Source organism: Heloderma suspectum, chromosome 9, assembly GCF_057233095.1.
Source record: "Heloderma suspectum isolate Gila_16-S chromosome 9, 16-S_ref, whole genome shotgun sequence".
Classification (NCBI taxonomy): domain Eukaryota; kingdom Metazoa; phylum Chordata; class Lepidosauria; order Squamata; family Helodermatidae; genus Heloderma; species Heloderma suspectum.
In genome coordinates this window covers 35596539-35618754 of record NC_139466.1, presented here as the reverse complement: position 1 = coordinate 35618754, position 22216 = coordinate 35596539, and the positions used below count along the sequence as shown (strand labels likewise).

The 22216-nt window shown below is 45.5% G+C and overlaps 1 protein-coding gene across 1 annotated transcript in view; it reads right to left on the bottom strand.

The window, feature by feature from the left end:
* Positions 1-3682: 3682 nt before the first annotated feature.
* VSIG1 (V-set and immunoglobulin domain containing 1) overlaps positions 3683-22216 on the bottom strand; it is a 29428-nt gene continuing 10894 nt past the window's right edge. Inside the window, exons 3-7 of the mRNA XM_084813279.1 lie at positions 12794-12992; positions 9908-10075; positions 8748-8867; positions 5633-5771; positions 3683-3875 (exon numbers count right to left, since the gene is read on the bottom strand). Of these exons, the coding sequence (XP_084669405.1) occupies positions 3683-3875; positions 5633-5771; positions 8748-8867; positions 9908-10075; positions 12794-12992 (819 nt within the window). The remainder of the gene's footprint in view (positions 3876-5632; positions 5772-8747; positions 8868-9907; positions 10076-12793; positions 12993-22216) is intronic.

Below are 22216 nucleotides of genomic sequence, written 5' to 3'. Positions count from 1 at the left end.
GAGTTAATACAGTAGTATTTAGATATTTCTTCTATATTTTCATGTGGTAAGCTCTGTGTGATATTTAAAAATCAAATCCCAGGAATTGCTACTTTGGGTGTTTCTCATAATCTTTTCACGGTAGTACAAGATGGGGTAGGACTAATGCAGGAGAATTCAGCTAATGCTGTTTAAGAGAAACCAGGTTGGATCACCGGGATTTCCTTTTAAGGGTCTTGGATTGACGGGCTAGACAAGGCAGCCCTGCCCAACACCCTGGAGAACCACTGCCAGTTTGGAGCTATCCCTGCAGGGCTAGATTTACCATCAGCCAGATTCGATATGCCCCTTCCTTATGTATCACATTATCTCCCAAATGAGATGTTCCTTCTTTCACAGCATCCTAGTTGTACAGAAATAAGTAACACTACAGCTTCTGGTATTGCTTTCTTCTGAAATTATAATGCAGCGGTTGTCTGCCAAAAAGTGATAAGGAAAGCATAATTCTATTGCATAACCAGAATAACAGTTCCTCAAAAGTAAGTCCCATGGAGTTCAATAGAGCTTATTCCCAGCTAAATGAGCATGTAGGATTGCAGTCTGAGGGAGCAATCCTATGGCCACTAGTGGCTAGACGGCCATAGGGTATGTGGTTTTCCGGGAACTGACCTTCCCCCTCTTGTGCACTGCCTCGCAGGCAGCACGGAACAACCCCAAGCTCCATGCTCAGAAGAGGAGCGCGGAGCAGCCAAAATGGCGCGGGGAAAGCGGAAATGCCGGTACGACACATCCTATGTGTCATCCAGCAGCCTTCTCCCGCACTCCACCTTCTAGCTGGCTGCTTACTAGAAAAGCAGGGCAGGAAAAGCGGGGAGGGAACAATCCCCTCCGTGCTTCTCCTGCCCTGCATTGGATAGGTGGTCACCTCCAAGTTCGGAGGCAGCCACCTATCCCCATAGGATTGTGCCCTAAGTTGTGTAACTGTGTATTTTGTATAATTAAAAATTGTGGTCTTGGGAGCGTGGGGGTGGGGGTGGGGGGGAGGATTATAAGAAGTTTAGCAGCAGAGTGCCAAGAAGCAGGGGAAAGCAGGAAGGTCTTTCTGCAGTCTTCCCCAACCCAGTTTGACTACAACTCCCACCATCCCCAGCTCTCCCAAATTGTGGGGATAGCTTGTCAGCCGTTGAAGAGCTGCTTTTAGAAAGGGGCGGGGGCTCTGAAGGTCTACTAAGGCATGAAGCTGGGTACATGCTTCTTGGGATCTCATATATGGCAACTTGTAGTTATCAAGTGGGAATTTAACATCCTGATCGCATATGCCTTTAGTGGAAAGAAAATTGTATTGAAATCGGCGGAACGTTACTGCCAAGTAAATGTGTAATGTGTGCAGTGTGAATGTGTGAAACTGCTAGTGTTAACTACCAGGCTTTTTAGAGATCAGTTACAAGCGAAGGGGTGTGGTGTGATGGTGAGCCATCCTTGAACTTAGTGGTCCGAACTTACTGCCCTAGACAAATCTCCTTAAACCTGCGAGATAATTAGTAAATATCTGTGCTGGCTCACCGTATTTTGGCTGATGCCAGCCGCTGGAATGTGTGAACGCACCCTGTCCCTAGACAGCCAGAGTGATCATTTGCCACTTATGCAATGTGGTGGCAAGGAGTCTATGCATGTTAAGATGTTCCCACAGGGATTACAGCATTAAAGTATTAGGGAGACTTTCCATGAAAAACTGAAATTAGGCAAGTGAAGGTTTTCCTATCTCCACGCCAGGAAAAGATTCATATGCTAAATTTCTGTCTGGTAAAGCTGCAGAGCTGGTAAAACAACAACTTGGCAACCTGAACAAGTGCTTCCCTTTTTCTGTCCCACTGTGGCCAGGTCAGCCTCCAACATATCCAATCACCTTAAGTGTGAGTGAATGAAAAAGGATGAATAGAATTCTAGGCCAAAGTCATGCCTCCAGCAGCAATCAATAGAAGAGCTAAAGGCGTTCTTGAACATCCCACCTCATTTCATACGGAATGTTTTAAGGAAAAAATGGATGGACACAGCTATTTGGTGTATACCCAGCACTTGCTTACATATGTAATATATGCAGTCCTATTTTAAGGACACAGTACCTGCCTTTCATGAGCCCTTTGTAAACATGGTTTTGTAACTCAAACCAAGAGTGTGGAACCTCTCCCCCACCAGGAGGGATGCATTCCCTCAGGACTAACCTGTTGCAGGCCTCATGCCCGTGGAAGGCAGGACAGGAGCTGGCAGCGGAAAGGGCCAGAGTCCGTCCACACACACACACACACACACACACACACACACACGAAGAGCCATGCTGGGTCAGTCCAAGAGTCCATCATTCTGTTCACACAATGGCCAACCAGCTGCTCATGGGAAACCCACAAGCAGGACATGAGTGCAACAGCACTCTCCCACCCATATTCCCAGCAACTGGTGTACATAGGCTCACTGCCTCTGATCCTGGAGGGAGCATATAGCCAGCAGGACCAGTAGCCATTGATAGCCTCCTCCTCCAGGAATTTGTCTAACCCCCTTTTAAAGCCATCTAAAGAGGTGGCTATCACTACATCTTGTGGTAGCAAATTCCATACTTTGACTGCGCTGTGTGAAGAAGCTCTTCCTTTTATCTGTCCTGATAATGATCACCAATCAGCTTCATGGGATGATCCTGGGTTCTAGTATTATGACAGAGGGAGAAAAATGTCTCCCTATCCACTTAATCCACAGCACGCATAATTTTGTACACTTTTAAAATTCATCAATCTCCAGCATTGTTCCTCTTTTATTTGAACACACATCCATCCATCCCCCATCCATTCATTCCCATCCATCCCCATTCTCTCTCCCTGTCTTTCCTCCCCAGTTACAATCCCCTCCTCCTATTGCTCCCCCCTCCCCAGTGCAGCAATTAGGCTTTGAAAAAAGCCCCCATTAGAGCAAATGGGAGCTTTTTTCTTAAGTTTAATTGCTGCACTGGGGAGATTTTAGCCCTTCCCAGCTGTGACCTTCCCAACCATCCCCATCCAGCAGATAGGCTAAAAGCACAAGTCCTATTTGCATGAATTGGAGCTTTTTGTTGTTGTTGCTAAACTTAAGTGCCATGCCAGGGGTCTGGCAAGGAGGGGAGGCCACAGGCAACATCAAACAGCACTGCAAGCAGGATCCAGCCCATGGACCAGCAGCTCCCCACCCCTGATTTCATAGATCATAGAATCATAGATCATAGAATCATAGGGTTGAAAGGGGCCTACAAGACCATCAAATCCAACCCCCTGCTCAATGCAGGAAGCCTGATTCCCAGGTGGTCTGCCATCCAAATACTATAAACAGCTGCATGCCAGGATCACACCCATTCAATAGATGACCAGGGCTATCAGCACCGTTCAATTGCTGGAGGAGGGAAAGGTGACAGTATTAATGGGCTACTCGGTGCACATACAGTCCCAGTCCAGGAGACAGAACCACGTGTGCTGAGCCTTCACATCCAGCCACAGGAGCCACAAATTGACCACCCTTTTGCAGACATATGCCCTGATCCCGAAGCGGATCTGCATGTGGAAGCTTGCTTTGGGCATGTGGATTACCCTGTCTGGATTGGGGCAATGGTTAACATGACTGTGCCTTGTGCTGATTCGTTGGCTGATGAGTTGCTGTTGGGTCCACCTTATGATGCCGGGAGAGTTTAGGCGATGGGTCGGTGGCCCATTTCTTGCATCTCATTTTCAGGCGCTGTGGCAACTTCGATCTCCTCAGGGGTAACGTATTCATTTGTCTCATTGGATTCTTTGCTTGGTGGGACTGCTGCGACAGGCACACTTTCTTGGCCGGGCACAGCAGCATACTCGGCATTCAGTGGCTCTTTCTGAGCCATAGTCCTGCAGAAAACAAAGTCAAATAAGGCTGAGCATGTTTGTCTTACACAGCATATCCCAAAACGAGCATTTTCAGAAAGGCCATGCACGGCAAAGGAGGTATCAGTGGCTACAGCCATCTCAGAGTAGCTATGTCTATTTAGCCATCTGTTCCTCCAGCTACGGTTCTCCTATCTCCCTCTTTCTTCCTCTCCCCAAATCTCTCAGGTGGCTGATGGCTTTGAAGATGTCCACTCAAGCCATGCAGGTACAACAGCAGCAAGATGTACACTCCGCCTCTGGAACAGGATAGCAGGGAGAAACTGGCCTTCAAATTGTGGTGTTGCTGGGCAGCCATTTTGTGCGCCTCCTCAAGATTGCCTTGGTTCAAAAAGGTTCCGTTTTGCCTGGGGAGGTGAGGTCTGGGCAGAGCAGGCTGCAATTGTCCCACTGCAATTTTCTATTGACATGGACAAAGAAGGAAGTCTCTTGTCAGGGGCATTATTATTAGGCCATCATTAGGCCAGGGTGTCTAACTTCTTGAAGCCTGAGGGCTGAATTGCATTTTGGTGATGCTTTCGGGGGCCACATTCCAGTGGTGGGTGGGGACAGGAAAAAGGGGCGTGGCCAAAAACACCAGCATATTTTAGCTTAAAGCTCTTACAGCCAGCAACTAAGACTTAGGAGAGGCATTTCGACCTTTTAGAATGGGGAAAACCCAAATGGTCAGGGGATGGGGTGGGACTGTCTGGGAGACCCAGGGTGAGCTGGATTTGGCCCACAAGCCTGAGGTTCAACACCCCTGCATTAGGAGGAGTGAGGCAGTGGCAAGTGCTGATTGGCAGGGATGGGGTGGGCTAGTAAACAAAAACGAAAAAAGCATACCAAATGGGCAGATAGAGCAGGCATGTATCACTCAGTTTCCCCTGCAGCCTCCTGACAGTGGAGGAAGAGACTTTCTTTCCTTTGCAGCTAGTATGAAAAGCAGGCTGGTGGAGGAGGGATGGAGTGACCCCTCCCTCCTCCACCAGCTCACCCACCTACATAGATTTCCTGGTTGCCTGTGGCGACCCTTAAATACAAGGGTGGTGTATACCAATCCTGATTCTGCATTCTTCCTTAGCGGTATAAGCAGCATCAGCCCCCTAGTCCAGCATTCTTTGCAAGAAACTCAAAGACCAGGTGCTAGACATCCATCCATTGGCCAGTATTTAATTGGTAATCCAGTCATCAACCTGAAATTGGCCAATAATCCACTGATGGATTGTGGTTTTCCCTTCTGCCTGCTTCTGCTCTATACCATAATCCTGAAGGTCATTGTTAAATGGTAAATTCCACTTCTGTAGATACTTTTGAAATTCCCAGGTGCCAGATCAATGTCTTTCAACATCTGCCCCCCACCCTGACAATTTTGGAAGGGGCCTTAAAAAGCTCCCCAATGTTTCAGTTCTGTTTTAATTGAATATTGATGCTGGTCTACATTTTACATTTTAACTCCTGCTGATTTTTTTTTTTTTGTACTGAAATGAGGGGCTTATGCTGTTTCAGTTCGTATTTTATATTTCTCCTGTTTTATGCTTTTTACTTTGTAAGGTGTCTTGAGAAGGATTTGCCTTGAAAGGCAGATTTAAAAATATTTTAAATAAACCAATAAATATTTCACCCCATGCCACCCCCCCCCCCCCCAGCCAAAGCCAGGCTTTCAATCTTGAATGTAGTCTCATCATGAGAGGCAAACAGCCTGGGCGGTTTTATTTGGGAAAGGCTCCTTGAAAACTTACTGCATTTCACGGATGGCAGCTTTTTCTTTTCTCTTCTTTTCCTTGTCTTTTGTGGTTATAATCCAGACGACAACACAGATAAGAGCAGCTGCTAGAATGGCTGCAATTAATGCTGCAATAATAATGCCACTTTCTGAATCTGAAAGAAAGTAGAAGACTTTGTCATGTTATACAGGGAGCTAATGGGCAGAATGTTAGAACTAAAGTAAAATGCAGTATATAGGCTGCCAGGAAGAAAGAGAGATGGAGATTCCAGTCCTTCCACACTTACCTGGAAGTAAATTGCATTGAACTCAATGGGGCTTACTTTTGAGTAGACGTGGGAAGGCTTTTCAGAGGGTAGCCGTGTTAGTCTACTGCAGCAAAAACAACATGTTTTGTGGCATCTTAAAGACTCTCACATTTAGGGTACAACCCTATCAGGATACCTGTCCGCCTCCAAACTTGGAGACTGATGGGCATCCTATACAAAGCAGGAGAAGCGTGGAAGTGATCATCGCCTCCACGTGATCATCGCCTCCATGCTTCTTCTGCTCTGCATTTTTGCTAGACAGGCGGTTTTGCCCATCTAGCTACCGCTCTGCAGAGGGGGAGGGAAGGAGGCTGGGAGTAGTTTGTATCCCCAGTCCCCGAGTCCCCTCTCTGCCCCACCTACTGCAAGGGGGCAGGGGCAGGGAACTCAGACTCCTGGGTCCAAGCACCACCTCCAAGCTTGGATTCAGGAATCCGAACTATCCTATTCCCCCCTCCCCCAGTTGCTGTCCAAGGGCCATGGGATTGCTTTCTTATTCTGGCATAAGCTTTTGTGGGCTACACCCCCCTTCATCAGAGGTATGAAGTGTTAATGAGAGTTTCAGGTATCTAAGAGGCAGGGAAGAGAATTATTTATTATTTATTTATGTTTATACCCTGCCCTTCCTCCCAAGGAGTCCAGGACTGCTAACAACCTATATAAAAACAATACAACACGTGAAACACCATTAAAATCATCCCTCAAAAATTACAGATACACAATAAAGTACAATAAAACCTTAGCTGCAACATCAGAGAACAGATAAAACACTTGCCTATATTCCAAAAGTGAATAGTGGTACCTTTAAGTGGTCCCTGAATGACAACAGTATAGGGAATTCTGCTGGGAGGGAGCTCCAGGTCAGGAACTCCCTGACTATAGTCTGTTGTAAGTAGTCTAACCTCACTGTTTACAATCCTCCTCATCTCCCACGGCCATATGTACTATATATATTTACCTGAACATTCCATGCATCTCATGAAGTGGGCTGTAGTCCACAAAAGCTTATGCCACAATAAAATGTATTAGTCTTTTAAGGTACCACAAGACTCTTTGTTGTTTATGCATAGGATTGCACTCAAAGGAATTCCAGCAAGGGGAAAAATAACACACTCTTTCCATTTATATTGGCTCATTTAAATTCACATGTATAATGCAGAAAAGCTCTAATAATATGTTATCTATCCATGGAATGAACTGTACACTTTTAAAGTGTGCACTCCTTTATATAGCTTTGCACTTACTCTTAGGGGATTTGCTTCCAAGCGCGCATGTTTGGAAATGGAGGCCTTACTCATCCTTGCAACAATCCGGCAGCTATCTGGCATTTTCAGTTTCCACATAGGCAAATGAGACTGAGACTATTTTCCTCAAGAGCATCCTGCAGCTGAGGTGGATTTGAACTCGTATCTCCTGGTGTAAATGTCCCCCGCATCCACACCCCTCAGTCTCACCCAGTGGAGGCTGGTGGCTCTGATTTTGGTGGGGCTATGGTCACGAAGAGTCGGACACGACTGAACGACTGAACAACAACAATGATTCCATTCTGGGTTTCAGACAGAACCAGACAGAACTCTAAAGGAGCTATTCCAAGGTGCTGAACCTTTGGGAGGATAGGGTGCAGAACCTTGGATAGCTCCGTTAGAGTTCTGACTGGAACCCAGTATGGTGCCACAGCCCCACCAAAATCAGCGCCACCAGCCTCCCCTGGACTTTCCCATAGCTTTAAGAGGTACCCATTAAGGACACGTTCATGCATGAAGTATAAGGCACCTTCTCCTGTGCTCCTGTGCCTTTAACAGTGGTTTGATCTACAGCAGACAGACATCAGGAAAGGAAGATGCTAACGGGATGGAATGCAACCTAATTTCTGTAGATTAAACTGCACATTCATAAGACTTTCCCATTCTGAAGTCAATAGCAGTGGGGGCTGGTGGCTCTGATTTTGGTGGGGCTGTGGATCCATTCTGGGTTTCAGTCGGAACCAGCCAGAACTCTAAAGGAGCTCCCTCCAACCTTAACCTTATTGTCAGAATATGTACCAAAACCCAACCAATGCTGAAGTCGTGATGGGTGCAACCCTCACTGAAGCATCATGACTAAACCGTGGCGTAGTGGAGCCAGGGAAAACAGGGATGCAGAGACCGCACTTCTTTTAGTAACAGGGATGCTGAAATAATCTGCCCCCACCCCCAGATTTTCCTGTTCCCTGTGAGCTTAGCTGCAATCCTCACAGTTGTAAGGGGAAACGAATTTTCCAAGAAACAATACGTCGTTCCTTGTTGCAATGTAAAGCATTTTGGCTTGGTCTTGAACGGGCAATTGAGACCCTTTAGCTTTACAAAAGACCTGCTCCTAGCAGATAAAAATAGCTAGAGTTCTGGTTTGTTGATATGGATCAAGGCTGCTGCCTGCAGTTTTGGACTCTCCTTGGGGGCGTGGCTATAGGGACTGTCACGACAAGCATCTGCACTTCCAAATTTACCACTACACCACTGCGACTAAGGACACCTGTTCATCCTTTTAGAAGAGATGACTTCTTATTTAGGCAAGTACGTGCAAGTACTGGTGTGTGAGAGAAGGGTACCCTAAGGTGCTGACAGTGTCCCTGTTCCCCCACCCAACCCCGGCAGCAGTTCCACAGGGAGTCAAATCAGCAACCATAGGACTAGATAGAGAACACAAAAGACTTGGCCAGATACCACCAAGGGTGCTACTCGATGGGGAAATGCTCTCCCTCTGCCAGCAGTCAGGCATTTCAACGAACAGTCCTTCCAAAAATAAAGTAGTATGAACATCTTTTCATAACTACAGTAAACCCACGTTTTATAGTGAGGTCGATCTGACAGGTGCTGTTTCCGAGAGAGTTAGAAGCAACGCACTGGTAGTACCCTTCTTCAAACTTTGTCAGGTTGCCAATAACCAAGGAGCCAGTTTGAGGATCTGTAACAAAAAGGGAGGGAAGTTCAGATCGTAAAATGGGTGCTCTGTATGGCTGAAATCCAAATGCCAACTTGGCTTCTGTGGGTCACCTTCCGTGGCATCACTTTGCTGCCTGAGGTGAAGAACAAGATGGCTCCCTCTCCGGTTCTGCATACAAAAGCTGATTGGACTGGAAGCTGAATCTTTCTCCAATGCTAGGGATAGGCAGCGGGCTGTCTACTGGCGGAGCTGAGGTGGAGCGGTAGGAGGATGTTTGGGTGGATGGAGCTAAGGGAAATATTGGTGGAAGTGACAGGGCAGGGTGGGTGAGATTTGTAGTGCCTCCATGTTTTCGAGGCGCTAGCTGTTGGTGATTTGTGGGCCCACTTTTGCTTTGCACTTTACGACGTTTCTAGTAGGGTTTGTTGCCATACTTTTCTGTCAATTCTGGGGGTATCGACAAATTTAGTACATGATTTGGGGGTACTGACATTGGGCATTGCATTTTGGGGAATGTAAGATGGTGGCTTCCCACTGCAGATTCCCATCCAAAAGGGCTGTCCACCAGGTAAACACAACAAGGGGGAGAGCGTGAGTTACTAGTGGTGACTTCAAGCAGCAGTGGCAAGGGGGCCCCCCAATGGTGGGGCAGGCAAATGAGCAGGGTTGGTGGTGAGTCCTTCTATGCCCTGGGGCCATTGGCAGGTACCCAACCATACTGACCTCTGATGCCAGCCCTGGATGGAATGTCCCTCCTTGGAGGTTTTCAAGAAAAGAATGGAACATTATTTGTCATTGGGGTTAGTTTGGGTATAGAATATCCTGCTTTTAGGACAGGAGTTTATTCATCCCAGATGACCCAAAGCTCTCTTGGTACTCAGCAATTCTGACAATCGCTGGCATTTCTTAGATGTCTTCTTTGAGTTATCGCATTCCAGGCATTGCATATTACCTAAAACAGCCTTTCCTGATCTGGTGACCTCTAGATGTGTTGGATGGCAACTCCCAGCATTCCCAACTAGCATGACCATTGGCCATTGGAACAGGGGAAAGTTACTTACTGTATAGCTCTGTCACAGGCTTAATGGTATCTCCCATCAGTCTATGCCACCGATATGTAGGGGTGGGCAGGCCAATTTGAGAAACGCAGGAGAGAGTGACTAGGTGGCCAAGTTCAATCTCAGGATGATGGCTCTGATCGAAGCTGCAGAGAGGCTTAGAGGGGGCAGCTGGAAGACAACAACAAAACACGATCTCCATCTCTGAAAAATTCTACAGTGGAAGCACCATTATAAATGTTCTCTCTTCAGCGTCTTGAGCTATTCTAGGTATTTTCCAGAAATGAGACCTTCAAATACATTAGCAATAAAGGCAGGCAAACAGAGACAAGATGAAAACAGGTGTGTATTCTTGGCAACGTCTCAAAAGATCAGGTTCACAACTTGAGGGTATGTCTGGACTCAGCCTTGCTACTAGATGCCCATTGGTGGCTGCAGATGGGAGCGCTTATGCTCAGCCTCAGCTGGTGCACCAGCTGGGTCCATTCCTGGCACAGTCAGACCTAGCCATGGTTATACATGCATTTGTTACAGCTCAGATAGACTACCATAGGCGCCCAAGGTAGGGCTGCCCTTGAAGACTGCTTGGAAACACTCATTGATGCAGAATGCTGCCACTGAAATCTTGACTTGAGCAAAGGATCACATTACCTCCCTTTATTGTATCAGAGTTTTATTATTAAAAACAAACAAACATTCAAACCGGTTTACAGTATCAGTCCTCCAGTTTAAAATGCATACATAACATTGATTAAGCAGCAGAAGCAACCAGTCAGTAGGGCAGTTGAATCAGAAAAAGAAGCTGCTGTAGAGAGCTTCCAGTGGTAGCTGGGAAGGGGACGGGGGGAGATCCACAATCAGATCTCCTCCTCCATGCTCGTTGTTCTGGAGGAGAATATTGGCAGCCTCCTATGGAGCCCCAGATGCTGTTTAGGGGCCATAGGATTGCTCTGTAAAATACTATAATCACCTGATCAACGACAGAATTAATTAAGGATGTAAACAAATATAGGCTGGATGTGCCTGATCTCGTCTGATCTTGGAAGCTAAGCAGGGTCAGTCCTGGTTAGGACTTGGATGGGAAACCGCCTGGGAAGCAGGCTTCCTGCAATGAGCAGGGGGCGGGGCTCGATGGTCTTGTAGACCCCTTCCAGCCCTATGATTCAATGAGAAGTCAAAAAGAAAGTGTTGACAATTTTTGTCATGCGGGATGGGCTCAGCTTCCCTTCATGCTGCCTTTTATTTAAAGAAAAGAAAAACAAATGCCACAGTTAGATGTCACAAGGGGCAGACAACCATTGCTCTGCACAGCCGACGTCCACTGGAAACTAGTGCAGCCGGCTTCTTCTGAGCTCAACCCTGCAGAGAAGATTGTATGTCTGACCAATGTGCCAGTTACGGTTCTACAGCAGCTTCATCTCTGCCATTACGTATGTCTAAACACATCCTCAGGCCCAAATCGTATACACGAGAATTCATTTCTCCTGGAATCATGCTACCCATAATGTTTAGTCCCTTTCAAGAGGTGATTCTCATTCACTCTCTGACAGCAAGCTCAGGTGGTGAATGCCGATAGACAAAATGGGGCAACTGAGAAACAAAGTGGGGAAGGTATCAGCCTTGCTTGGGAAGATGTCCAAAATGTCCTTAAAAAGCAACAAGGACATTTTGCAATAACAACAATGTAAGGGAGCAACCTCCTCCCCCCAAATAACAGCCCAATGAGGACTGGGCATGTTCAGTAGGTCCAGAATGCCCCAGGATGCTAAGGGGGCAATCCTACCGGGATAGTGGGCCACCTCCGAACTCGAAGGCGGGCCAACTATCCAATGCAGGATGGGCGGAGCATAGAGATGATCCTGTCCTTCACACTCCAGCCAGCCTGCATTTTTGGCTAAACAGCCAATTTTGGCTGTCTAGGTGGGGACCTCAGAGCAGGAGTGGGGGAGGCTGCACGGCACATAGGAAGCCTCATAATGACGCTTCTGCAGTCTCCTCTCCGCCCCCGGGAATGCCCCCTTTTTGCCTGCTCCACACTGCATGTATGAACCCAACTTAAGGAAAAGAATCAGACTTTAACTGGACTGCCTACAATGGGGAGGGAGAGGGGAGTGTGGTTTCTGGGAACTGAGCTCAAAGTCCTGGCTCCAAGCTCGGTTCCCAGAAACCAAAAAATCTTATGGCCATCAGACACTGTCTAGCGGCCATAGGATTGCTCTCTAAGTGTCACTTGGGTGTCAGTTAAAAAAAGAAATTAGAAAAAGGGGTGGAGGGAGAGGGGTGTAGAGGAGGAAGAAATCTGTCAATGTCGGTTTCTCATTTTTCCAGTCTTAAATTCAGTTCATCCCAAATGTGAGATTTTTTTTTTACGTTCACATGAAAATTCGTACACATTTTGTATATATTTCTCCTAACGCATGCAGTTTTGTATGCAATTTTGCCACAAAATCCATATTTTTGCAAGGAATCATTCTTACAATACATCTTTGAATGCTATTTTTGCTATTATACGCCTCTTTGTTTGAACTTTCTCTTAGTATCCCCATTTTCTGATTGGAGAACTCCACTGAAAAATTGGTAGAAATGAGAATTTTGATGGATAACTGAATTTTGGTTCGCATCATGGTTCAAAAATGTTAAATTAGGTACTTTTGCATTAAAATGTGAACCAACTGAATTTCTCACCCATCTCTAGTATAGAGTGGAAATGCCCTGCCTGAGTGGGCAGGGGGAGGTGCTCCATTTGGAGGGAATCCTGAACAAAACCACAACCGTTAGCAGAAAGGAGACTGCAACATTTTGTTGGAGTTCCCACTTGTGAACACTGAATCCTGAACTCAACATAGTGTAAGAAATTTACAAGAATATAAGAATAAAATAAATAAATACCTAGTACACTGACAGACACTGATTTTTCACTCTGGCCACCTGCACCTCCGAGAATCAAAATTTCACAGGTATAAACACCCGTGTCCGATGGCCGCATGTTGAAGATGGTTATTGATGCATTTCTTGTGCTGTTTGCGACTTGGATTCGGCCCTTAAAAACTGGGTTGATATATGACTGGCCATTTTCTGAATAATAAACCTGTTGCACAAAACTTAAAGTTAATCCAATCGGTAGCAGGGCGCGGAGGGAACAACAGTATTTATTTACCATCTTTCAAGCAAAGGATGTTACCAAGACAGTTCACAAACAGTAAATGGTTCAAAGTTTTTCAAAATAAAATAGATTTCAAGCATCACATGACTGGGGTCATGTGCTTGAACTCCACGCAGTCGCTTTACATCTTTTGATCACTGCTAACACCTAATCAACATGTTAAAGCTCAATGTACTGGTTCACCAATCATGCAAAACCATGAGATTTTGTTCCATAATTTATGCAATGAAGTTGAGCTGTACTGTATGCTGGTTATGTAAATATACAGTGCAATTCTATGCATGTTTACTCAGAAGTAATTCCCACTATCTTCAATGGGGAAGCAAGTCTCGCTGTCTTCTATGTGGTTTAAGCCACTTACTCCCTTGTGAGTGCATTTAGGATTGCAGCCTAACAGCACAATCTTATGCATGTCTACTCAGACGCATCAGTGCACTGCTACAGACAGTCTAGGGCCCCACAGCCTGGAGGGACCCCAGATGTAGCTGCCACAACACTTTTTTTTTTAATAACTTGCAGAAGAGCACACTGTGAAGCGAAGCTGCAGTTGCGGCAGGCATCTTGATTTCCCTAATGGACCTCTAGGCCCCATGGGGGCCCAGATGCATTCTGGGACTGTGTCTCCATGACAACAGAAGGAGAAGCAAATGAAGGGGTACCGGATTTTTTAAAAAGGAATCAGCTTTGCTGTGCTTTTGTCCATGCAGGGCTCCATGAGGGAATGCTCCGCACCAGTACAGAACATAGTTCCTGGTGGGGGTTGGAGTGAATGTCATCTGACTGGCAGGGGCTGCTCAACCAATAAGAGAGGCTTCCCTCCCCACTCTTCCCCCCCCTTTCTCTTTTCCCCTGAAACTCCAGATGCACCTGCATTTCAGGAGCAAGCTTCATTGAGCACAATGGGAGTTACTTCCAAGTAGACACACATATGCTTGTGCTGGGAAAGCATGCAATGGGAACACAGCAATGGGAAACCAGCCCCCTTTCTAACTGCAGAATCTCTATAAAGAAGTTGTGAAGTAGTTACTTCCTAAGGCAATAACCAATAAGCCAAGCCAGGGAGAATCGGAGCCTCGAGAACATGCTTTCCAGCATTTAGGGAGTTTGTGCTCTAAACTGTGCCATTTCAGTTGAGGGGGATCTCTGTAAATTCTGATGTGGGCATTCAGAGGGCAAGCCTCATTCAGCACAATGGGAGTTACTTCTGAGTAGACATTAATTAGTTTGTGTTGGGAAACACAAGGGGCAAGAAACACCCCTTGACCTGAGTCAAGGCACACCCCTGGGCAGGGCTAGCATTGTTGTTGTTCAGTCATTAAGTCGTGTCTGACTCTTTGTGACCCCATGGACCATAGCACGCCAGGCCTTCCTGTCCTCCGCTCTCTCCCGGAGTGTGCTCTCTCCCGAGCTAAACGCAGGGGTTGGGGCTGTCAAGGGCTCCTTGGAGGCCTCTCTCAGTCTAATCCAGTAGCCAAGTCCAGACACAGACAAAGGGATTCCTTTTAAAGCTTTATTCCTCTTTTACAACTTAACAACTCTACCGTTAGCAACTAGATCTGGGCAGCAGAGTACCTATGCCCTAAGTTGGAACAGTTGGTCCCCGTTTGAAAGGGAATTACTGGCAGACCCCTGAACTTAAGGACTAGGGAGAGTCCCTCCCCTTTTCCCTTGGATCCTCTGGGCGCAGCCGTTGTTTGCGCATCAACCGGGCACTCCACCTCCTTTCTGTGCCCTCCATTTGGCGCCGCTCTCTGCGTCAGCGACGCGCGTCCACCAAGTCTACTTCCCGCGCTCGGTCACTCCCTGGACTGCTATCTAAGCTAGGAATGCTGGTGGGAGGAATCTCCGTCAGCTGTGGGCCCTGGGAAAGAGGAGCGCGCTCCTCTCCCAGGAGCGACTGCTCTTCCTCAGAATCAGAACTACTCTGGGATTCTATGGGCTCAGTGTCCACCCTGACAGGGGCACACAACAGCTATACCAAGCAGAACCCAACTTAAGGAAAAGAATTGGACTTTAAGCAGTCTCAGGAAATCCGGTTGTTCCCCGATAAGCTCCAGGGTGGCTGCTGAATGGCCACGACATTATGTATCCCTAAGGCCCTCGACACGCAGTCAGCTCGGAGTAAATTGCTGGTGGAGACACCCCCCAGGAGAAACCAAGATGCCAGGCATAACTGTAGCTTTGCTTCACAGTGTCCCCGTGCTCTAATGTCCGTTTTAAAAGAAGACAGTTCTGTTGGTTCTGCTGCTACCTGGTAAGCTGGGGTGGGGGACAGCAAGGAATGGGGAGTGAGCACCTGGGGCTGGGGAGCAAGGCGAGACTGAGTGTCCTGGAATGTGTCCAAAGGGCATCCTGCCCAGGGCCCTCTCAGCCCTGGCAGCACCACCATGTCCCATTAAGTTGAACGAGACACGCTCCCAGGTAAATGTGTATAGGGCTGCAGCCTTCTTGGCCAGAGGAGGCTGGGGGCTCTGATGTCAGTGGAGCAGTGAATACACTCTGGGTTTTAGTCAGAAGCAATCAGAACTCTAAAGGAGCTATCCAAGGCACCAAACTAATTTGGGGGGTAGGGTTCAGGACCTTGGATAGGTCCTTTAGAGTTCTGACTGGGTCTGACTGAAACCAGAGTGGATTCACCCCCACCCCATGACCTCAGTCGGAGCCACCCACCTCCACTGTTCTTGACTATTCACAGAGACTTCATCCAGTAGTAACACAGATAGGTCTGTTCATAGTGAATGTTTCCCAGATTTGCAGTCTTAGCTCCAAAAAATCTCTAACCACAAAATTTACCAGGGTCTTTTTGGTTTGTTTGTTTGTTTGTTTTGTTTTGTTTTTCTTATTGCCCCGAACAAAGCTTCAGTGTGGGAGACAAAGCAAACTTTCACAAATGGGCAGCAGATATGGCCAGCTTCTCTCTTTGGAAGACTCATGAGTGTAAGCGGCACATCACAGGCCAGAGGAAAAATTCAGCTGCCTTCCGTGAGTAAGAAATGTTGTTTCCACGGAGGAATTTTTGGCTTTACGTTGGTTTTGACAAAGCTATGTAACAGGATATAATCCAGAAATCTGTCAACGAATAAGAGTAACTATCCCACCAGCTAATATAATTGTTGTCTTATAACAAATGCACTATATTTATATTGTTCAATCAGAATTATACCCACTTTATAACTATATAGTTCCTTTCTTTATCTTTTGCGCACAGGACTGAAGCCATAGGATTATTCTTGTGTATGAGAAACCATAGGTATGTCACCAATAAATATTGTTTGACCAAGCATTTGGTTATAAGCTAGTTTAAAGCCAATATGTATTCCCCCCACCCCCGCCACCAATACACTTAAGTCTGATGTATTTATTTAAGGGCACAATCCTATGCATGCTTAGACAGAAAAAAGTCCTACAACACCCAGCATTCCCCAGCCAGCATAACTTGTAGGACTTTTTTCTGTCCAAATATGCATAGGATTGCTCCCTAAAACACTTACGTCATGCTTCTCCTTTACAGAGGTCAAGGAGGCAAACAAAAACACTGAAACAAGTATAACAACAAAATACCAAGAAAAAGATTATAAAGAGAAAGATATATGTTGATTACTAGTATTAGTATTATATTTATTTAAAACACAACTTTTTGTCATACATTTGGAACCTACATTTGCTATAATTATTTATTAGGTATTTCTATTTTTTTAATTGTAAAGGTTTTTGTTTGTTTTTTTACAAAGAATTCTTATTTAATGCTGTTTATTACCTGACTTGGGAACTGAAAAATGGGGAAGCAGACTACAAATGGTTAAGTCAGGGAGGGAGCATCTGGGAGGGCATAGGATTGTTTGGTTTCCTGGCTCAGCATTTCCTGCCCCCTGCCCCTCCCCCTCGTAGCCAGCTTAGAGAGAGTTGTGCCGTCTACCTCTCCATGCTTGCAAAACAGAGGGTGGAGACAGGAAAAAGGGTGCATTTCTGGGGGCAGGGAGTGGAGGAGACTGGGGTGGCTGTGGTATGCTGTTTCCTATGGCTGCCTCAGCCTCCTCCTCTCCCCCTCCGAGGTGCTGCCACTAGATGGGTGAAGTTGCCCGTCTAGCAGAAATGCAAGGCAGCTGGAGCATGGAGGCAAAGTTGCATTAGATAGTTGGCAGCCTCTGAGGTTTGGAGGATGCTGGCAATCCACATAGGATTGCACCCTAAAATAAAATCTTATGACCTCCACACTGATGCTTCCAAAGAATGTTTCTGCATACTAGAAAAAAAGGGCAGTATCCAGCAATGTAATTCCACTAACACAAACTATGTTGCACTAGCATAAGGGACCTCTAGCACTACACCAATGAAAACGTAAGAAGAGCCATGCTGGATCGGACCAAGGGCCCATCTAGTCCAGCATTCTGTTCACACAGTGGCACAGCTGTTGACCAGGAACCCACAAGCAAGACATAAGCACAACAGCACCCTCCTACCCATGTTCCCCAGCAACTGGTGTACATAGGCTCACTGCCTCTGGTACTGAGGGAAGCACGTAGCCATCAAGACTAGTAGCCATTGATAGCCTTTTGCTCCAGGAATTTGTCCAACTCCCATTTAAAGCCATCCAAATTGGTGGCCATAACTACATCCTACGGTAGCAAATTCCATAGGTTAACTATGCGCTGTGTGAAGAAGTAATAGCGATAGCTTGTGCAACAAGATTCCCTGGAAAACCCACTGTGTAAGCTAACGCTATCAGAGGTATACTAGAACCCCTTCTGCTAGCACAACATAATTTGCATTACTGGAATGACACTGTTGGACACTGCCCAAAGATAGCCATGCTGATCTATGTGGGCAGAGGGGAATACAAGATCCACAGATGGGCAATACCTTTAATAGGGCCAACCAAAATTCCACACAAATATCCAAAAAGCAGGAGATGGGGGAAGACACAGAAAAGTCCCAAAATTTGGCCATGAAGTCTGAAGTTTAGATAGACCCGGTCTCAAAATGGAGATTTGTGGTCTGGATGAATTAGTAAGTGGTAGGTCTTGTAGGAATCAAATTATACCTAGCAATGGCTGTTGAGATAGAGAAGGAATGGCTAATCTCAATTTCTGAAAGCACCAAGTACTCCATCCAGGATTTATAATATTTATATGCTGCTTCCCATGGGTTGCACCATCAAAAGGTTTCCTTCCTCTAGAGGAAGGAGGCTTCCTCTGACAAAAGGAGTCCTTTTGTCAGAAGACGGGAAGAGTGGTACAGTGGTAAATGTTAAAGTGCAGGCACATATCAGGACAATTCCAACAGCCACATCCCCGAGGAGAACCAGTCAGAACTCCAAAGGAGCTATCCTTTGTGAAGCACCTTAGATAGCTCCTTTAGAGTTCTAACTCGTTCTGACTGAAACTCAGAGTGGATTTACCACCCCACTGACATTGGAGCCACCAGCCTCCACTGCCAAGGCCTGTCCAAAATTACAGGCAGCTGTGCTGATCCATATCAGCCACCACCAAACAATATAGGTTACAGGAAACTGCCAATTCTAATAAACGATTAAAAATGAGGTTGTAATAACATATTACAAACAAGGTTAAAAACCTTGTTTATTAACACTGACACCATTAGTAAAATAGCTCCTTTTGTTGTAAGGGATTTATTTTTTATTACTGTGGTGTGATAACCTGGGAATTTTCATCAGGCATTTCGCCTTGTTATGTTTTAGGTACAGGAGGAAATGTTGACTCCCAAATCTAACACATACATACCACTTTGTGAGAAGCCAACAATCTTACTATTTTAAAAACTGTTGGTAAATATACCTTTTATTATTTTTGGGTGTTTTTTTTAGCTATTTCACTAATTGTGTCAGTGTTAATATTTTAGATATATTTAAACCTGATTATTTTTGTTTTATAGGCTTTATGTAGAATCTCTGCAGTTATGAGACATTATTTGTAACTGGTGATTATATGGGCTGTAATTTGTGTTTATTTTCCCACTGATGAAGACCATTTCGGTCGAAATGCATATGGGACAGGGATACTGCAAAATCTGTATAGCCCAGATACAGATAACAATTATTGTAATATGTATATAGGGAATACTTGAGGACTGTTGTAGATCTTTTTAACATTGTTTGTAATATTTTATTAAAACCTTGTTTTTAATTGTTTATTAGAATTGGCAGTTTCCTATAACCTAAATTGTTTGGTGGTTTTTTTGTGTGGTTTAGGATATTACCTTTTTTCTGCGAGTATTTTTGTTTTTGGCTGATCCATATCAACAAGCCAGTTCTTAAGAGATTTCATCTCCAAGAGCAGGTCTTTTGTAAAGTTAATGGGTCTTAATTGCTAATTCAAGACCAAGCCACCCCCAAATAATTCAGATTACAACAAGCAACAAAGTATTGTTGCTGGGAAAATTCATTTCTCCCTACCTGCTATGAGGATTGCAGCTAAGCTGAGGGGGTGAGGGTGGGGGCTGGCACATGACATCAGCATCCCTGTGAGCCCTGGCTCCACCACACCACCAGAAGGGGACCTTTGGATTCAGCCCCACTGAGAGTCTCCGTGTTAATGTTGGATATGTACTGTTGGTGGCTGATGCTGGTATGTAGACTCTCGACATGGACAAGTGGATCCACATGGTCAGCAGTTCAGAAACATTGCAGCCCTCACATGGGGGCCACTGACACATATGTGTTTTTTTGGCAGCCTCCGCATATGTTTAGTCATGTTGGTGATGTGACACCAGTGAATAACTGTAGCTGCATTTGAAAGCTACCCAGGAAAATAAAGGAAGTTTCTGCCTTTCGGTTGTTCACCAAAATGCATCAGACATTTTCTGTTAATTTGAGTTATAGTTATCAATCCCTGCCTTGGGGTAGAAACATGATTCTATTTACTTTATGGATCAGCTTGATTGCATTTGTATTAAAATGGAATGCTCATGAAACTGAACGCTGGGTTGACTAATGTTTTGAATCAATGTTATCTACTGCGTCTGTTGACCAAAAGTGGGTTACACCCTAAAACTACCAAAGGATTGTTGGTTAATGCAATCAGGAACACACACAAAACTCAAGACAAGGTCATATGCGCAAAAGTGGTTACTTGGGGCCATTATATAATAGCATCTCCTCCCCAACTAAAGTAGAGTGATATGGAGAGATTCAAAAATCACAGAGGACTAGAAAATACTATAACTGCAGTAAAACTGCCCAGAGAACTTTGTTGTGAGCTGCCCAGAGAGCTTCGGCTATTGGGTGGTACAGAAATGTAATTAATTGATTAATAATTAAATTAAATTAAAAGAAAACAAAACTAATTACATGAATTATTTTAGGATAAGGTATAATTTTCTTCTTTTAAAAAATCCTTGATGAGGAACTCAGAATGACTATTAAAAGAGAACAGCAGCTATTTCTGCAAGTAACTCCACTCCTTCCTTAGGCATACCATGCAAGCGCTCCCTCTGTAAGTTAGAAACACATCTCCTGCCAATGCAATAGATGGTGTACAACAGCTTTCCACAACCTGGTGCCCTCCAGATGTGTTGGACTACAGTTCCCAGAATCCCCCAGCCAGACACCAGATGTTGTTGGACTCGTAGTACAACACATCTGGAAGGCATCAGGTTGGGGAAGGCTGATATAGAACCACACTTGTCATGCCCAATATGGCTCAATTGGTCGGGTGGCCAGTTATACATTATCAAAAAGGAGAACAAAAGAAGACACTGGTTTGCATAAAATGTGCATATGCTAACTTATATGGTTAGACGCAAATTTAGAAATCATTACTATAATTTTAATAGAAATACAGTACATCTCACCATAGTGGGAGTGACTGGAACCAGGTAACCTGTGTGCCTGCTCAATCTCCTATTTAATGTGGTGGGCAGTTTCAAGCCCCCCATCCCTTTGCCCTCTGTAAAGTAGGACCCATGGCCATCTTTGCTTGAGCTCTCTGAGATGGACTCTGGGTTTGCGGGGCACTGTTTATGTCCACTTCAGCTGTATACACTGTTGACATAACTTGCTAACCCACACTCTGGTTGAGTGTGGCTTGTTGTTGAACTATGGGTTGTTTATTGAACTGTGGGTTTAGCGTGTTATCTGAACCCAGGACATTTTCCACAGGGTGGCTTGTTAACCATGCAGTATGGCTTATTTTTCTCAAACAAGCCACCTTGAGAACCCATGGTTTGTTGTTGGGTCATTCAGGGTGGTTAAGAAGCCATATTCACTCAGCTACAGGCCAAGGTAAATAAATAATTCTTAGGGCCTGCTTGAAGTAGTGATGGGACCCAGTGGACATCAATTGGAACAGAGTTCCACAAGTGAGGGGGCCACTACCAAGAAAGCATGTGCCCACCAGCCTAATTGCTCTGGCAGGTGGGCAAACAGGCAGAGCCTCCCTCCAATGTTGACCTTAGGGTGCAGGCAGGTTGTTTGGGAGATCGTGGTCCTGTAGTAGAGGCAGTTCTAGTAAAAATTGGTTTGATCCCAATTTAATCATACTTGGAGTAGACCTCTTGAAATCAATGGGACTTAAATTAGCCCCATGGATCCTTTTAACTGGAGGTGCCAATTGGGACTTTCTGCATGCAGTGTATGTGCTTTGCTATGGTCCCTCTCCTAAACATTTTTGTAGAGGGGATGGAGGAAGAAAGAGGTTGAGTTTGCACAATATGACAACCCATCCTGTGAAATCAGCCATGCAGTGTGGGTTACTTGTTGAAACAATCTACAGTGAGCCTAATACACTATCAAGCTCACCATGGATTGTTCTCCCACTCCTTCCCCCTCAGTCCACCCACAGGTATCCCAGGGGACTTGGCAGCAGAACTCGTCTTGTCTGCCACCAAGTTCCCCTCTCCGCGGGAACCACAATCACAGGTGCAGTTCCTGACTTAAAAAAAAAAAATCCTCTGGAAATTTGTGCAACTTGGGGCCAATTAATTTTAAAAAAAAATTTTTCAGCTCCATCGTGGGTTCAACAACCCCTGCAACAAACCATGGGATGTTAGGGTGTCCTGTTGCCCACACACAAGCCACCCTGCGGGAATCAGTCCAAGTTTGCACGACATGACAGCCCACTGTGGCTTTTCACCCAGGATGGGTTGTTGGGTCATGCGAACCCAAACAGAGATATTGGTAACCATCACTTACG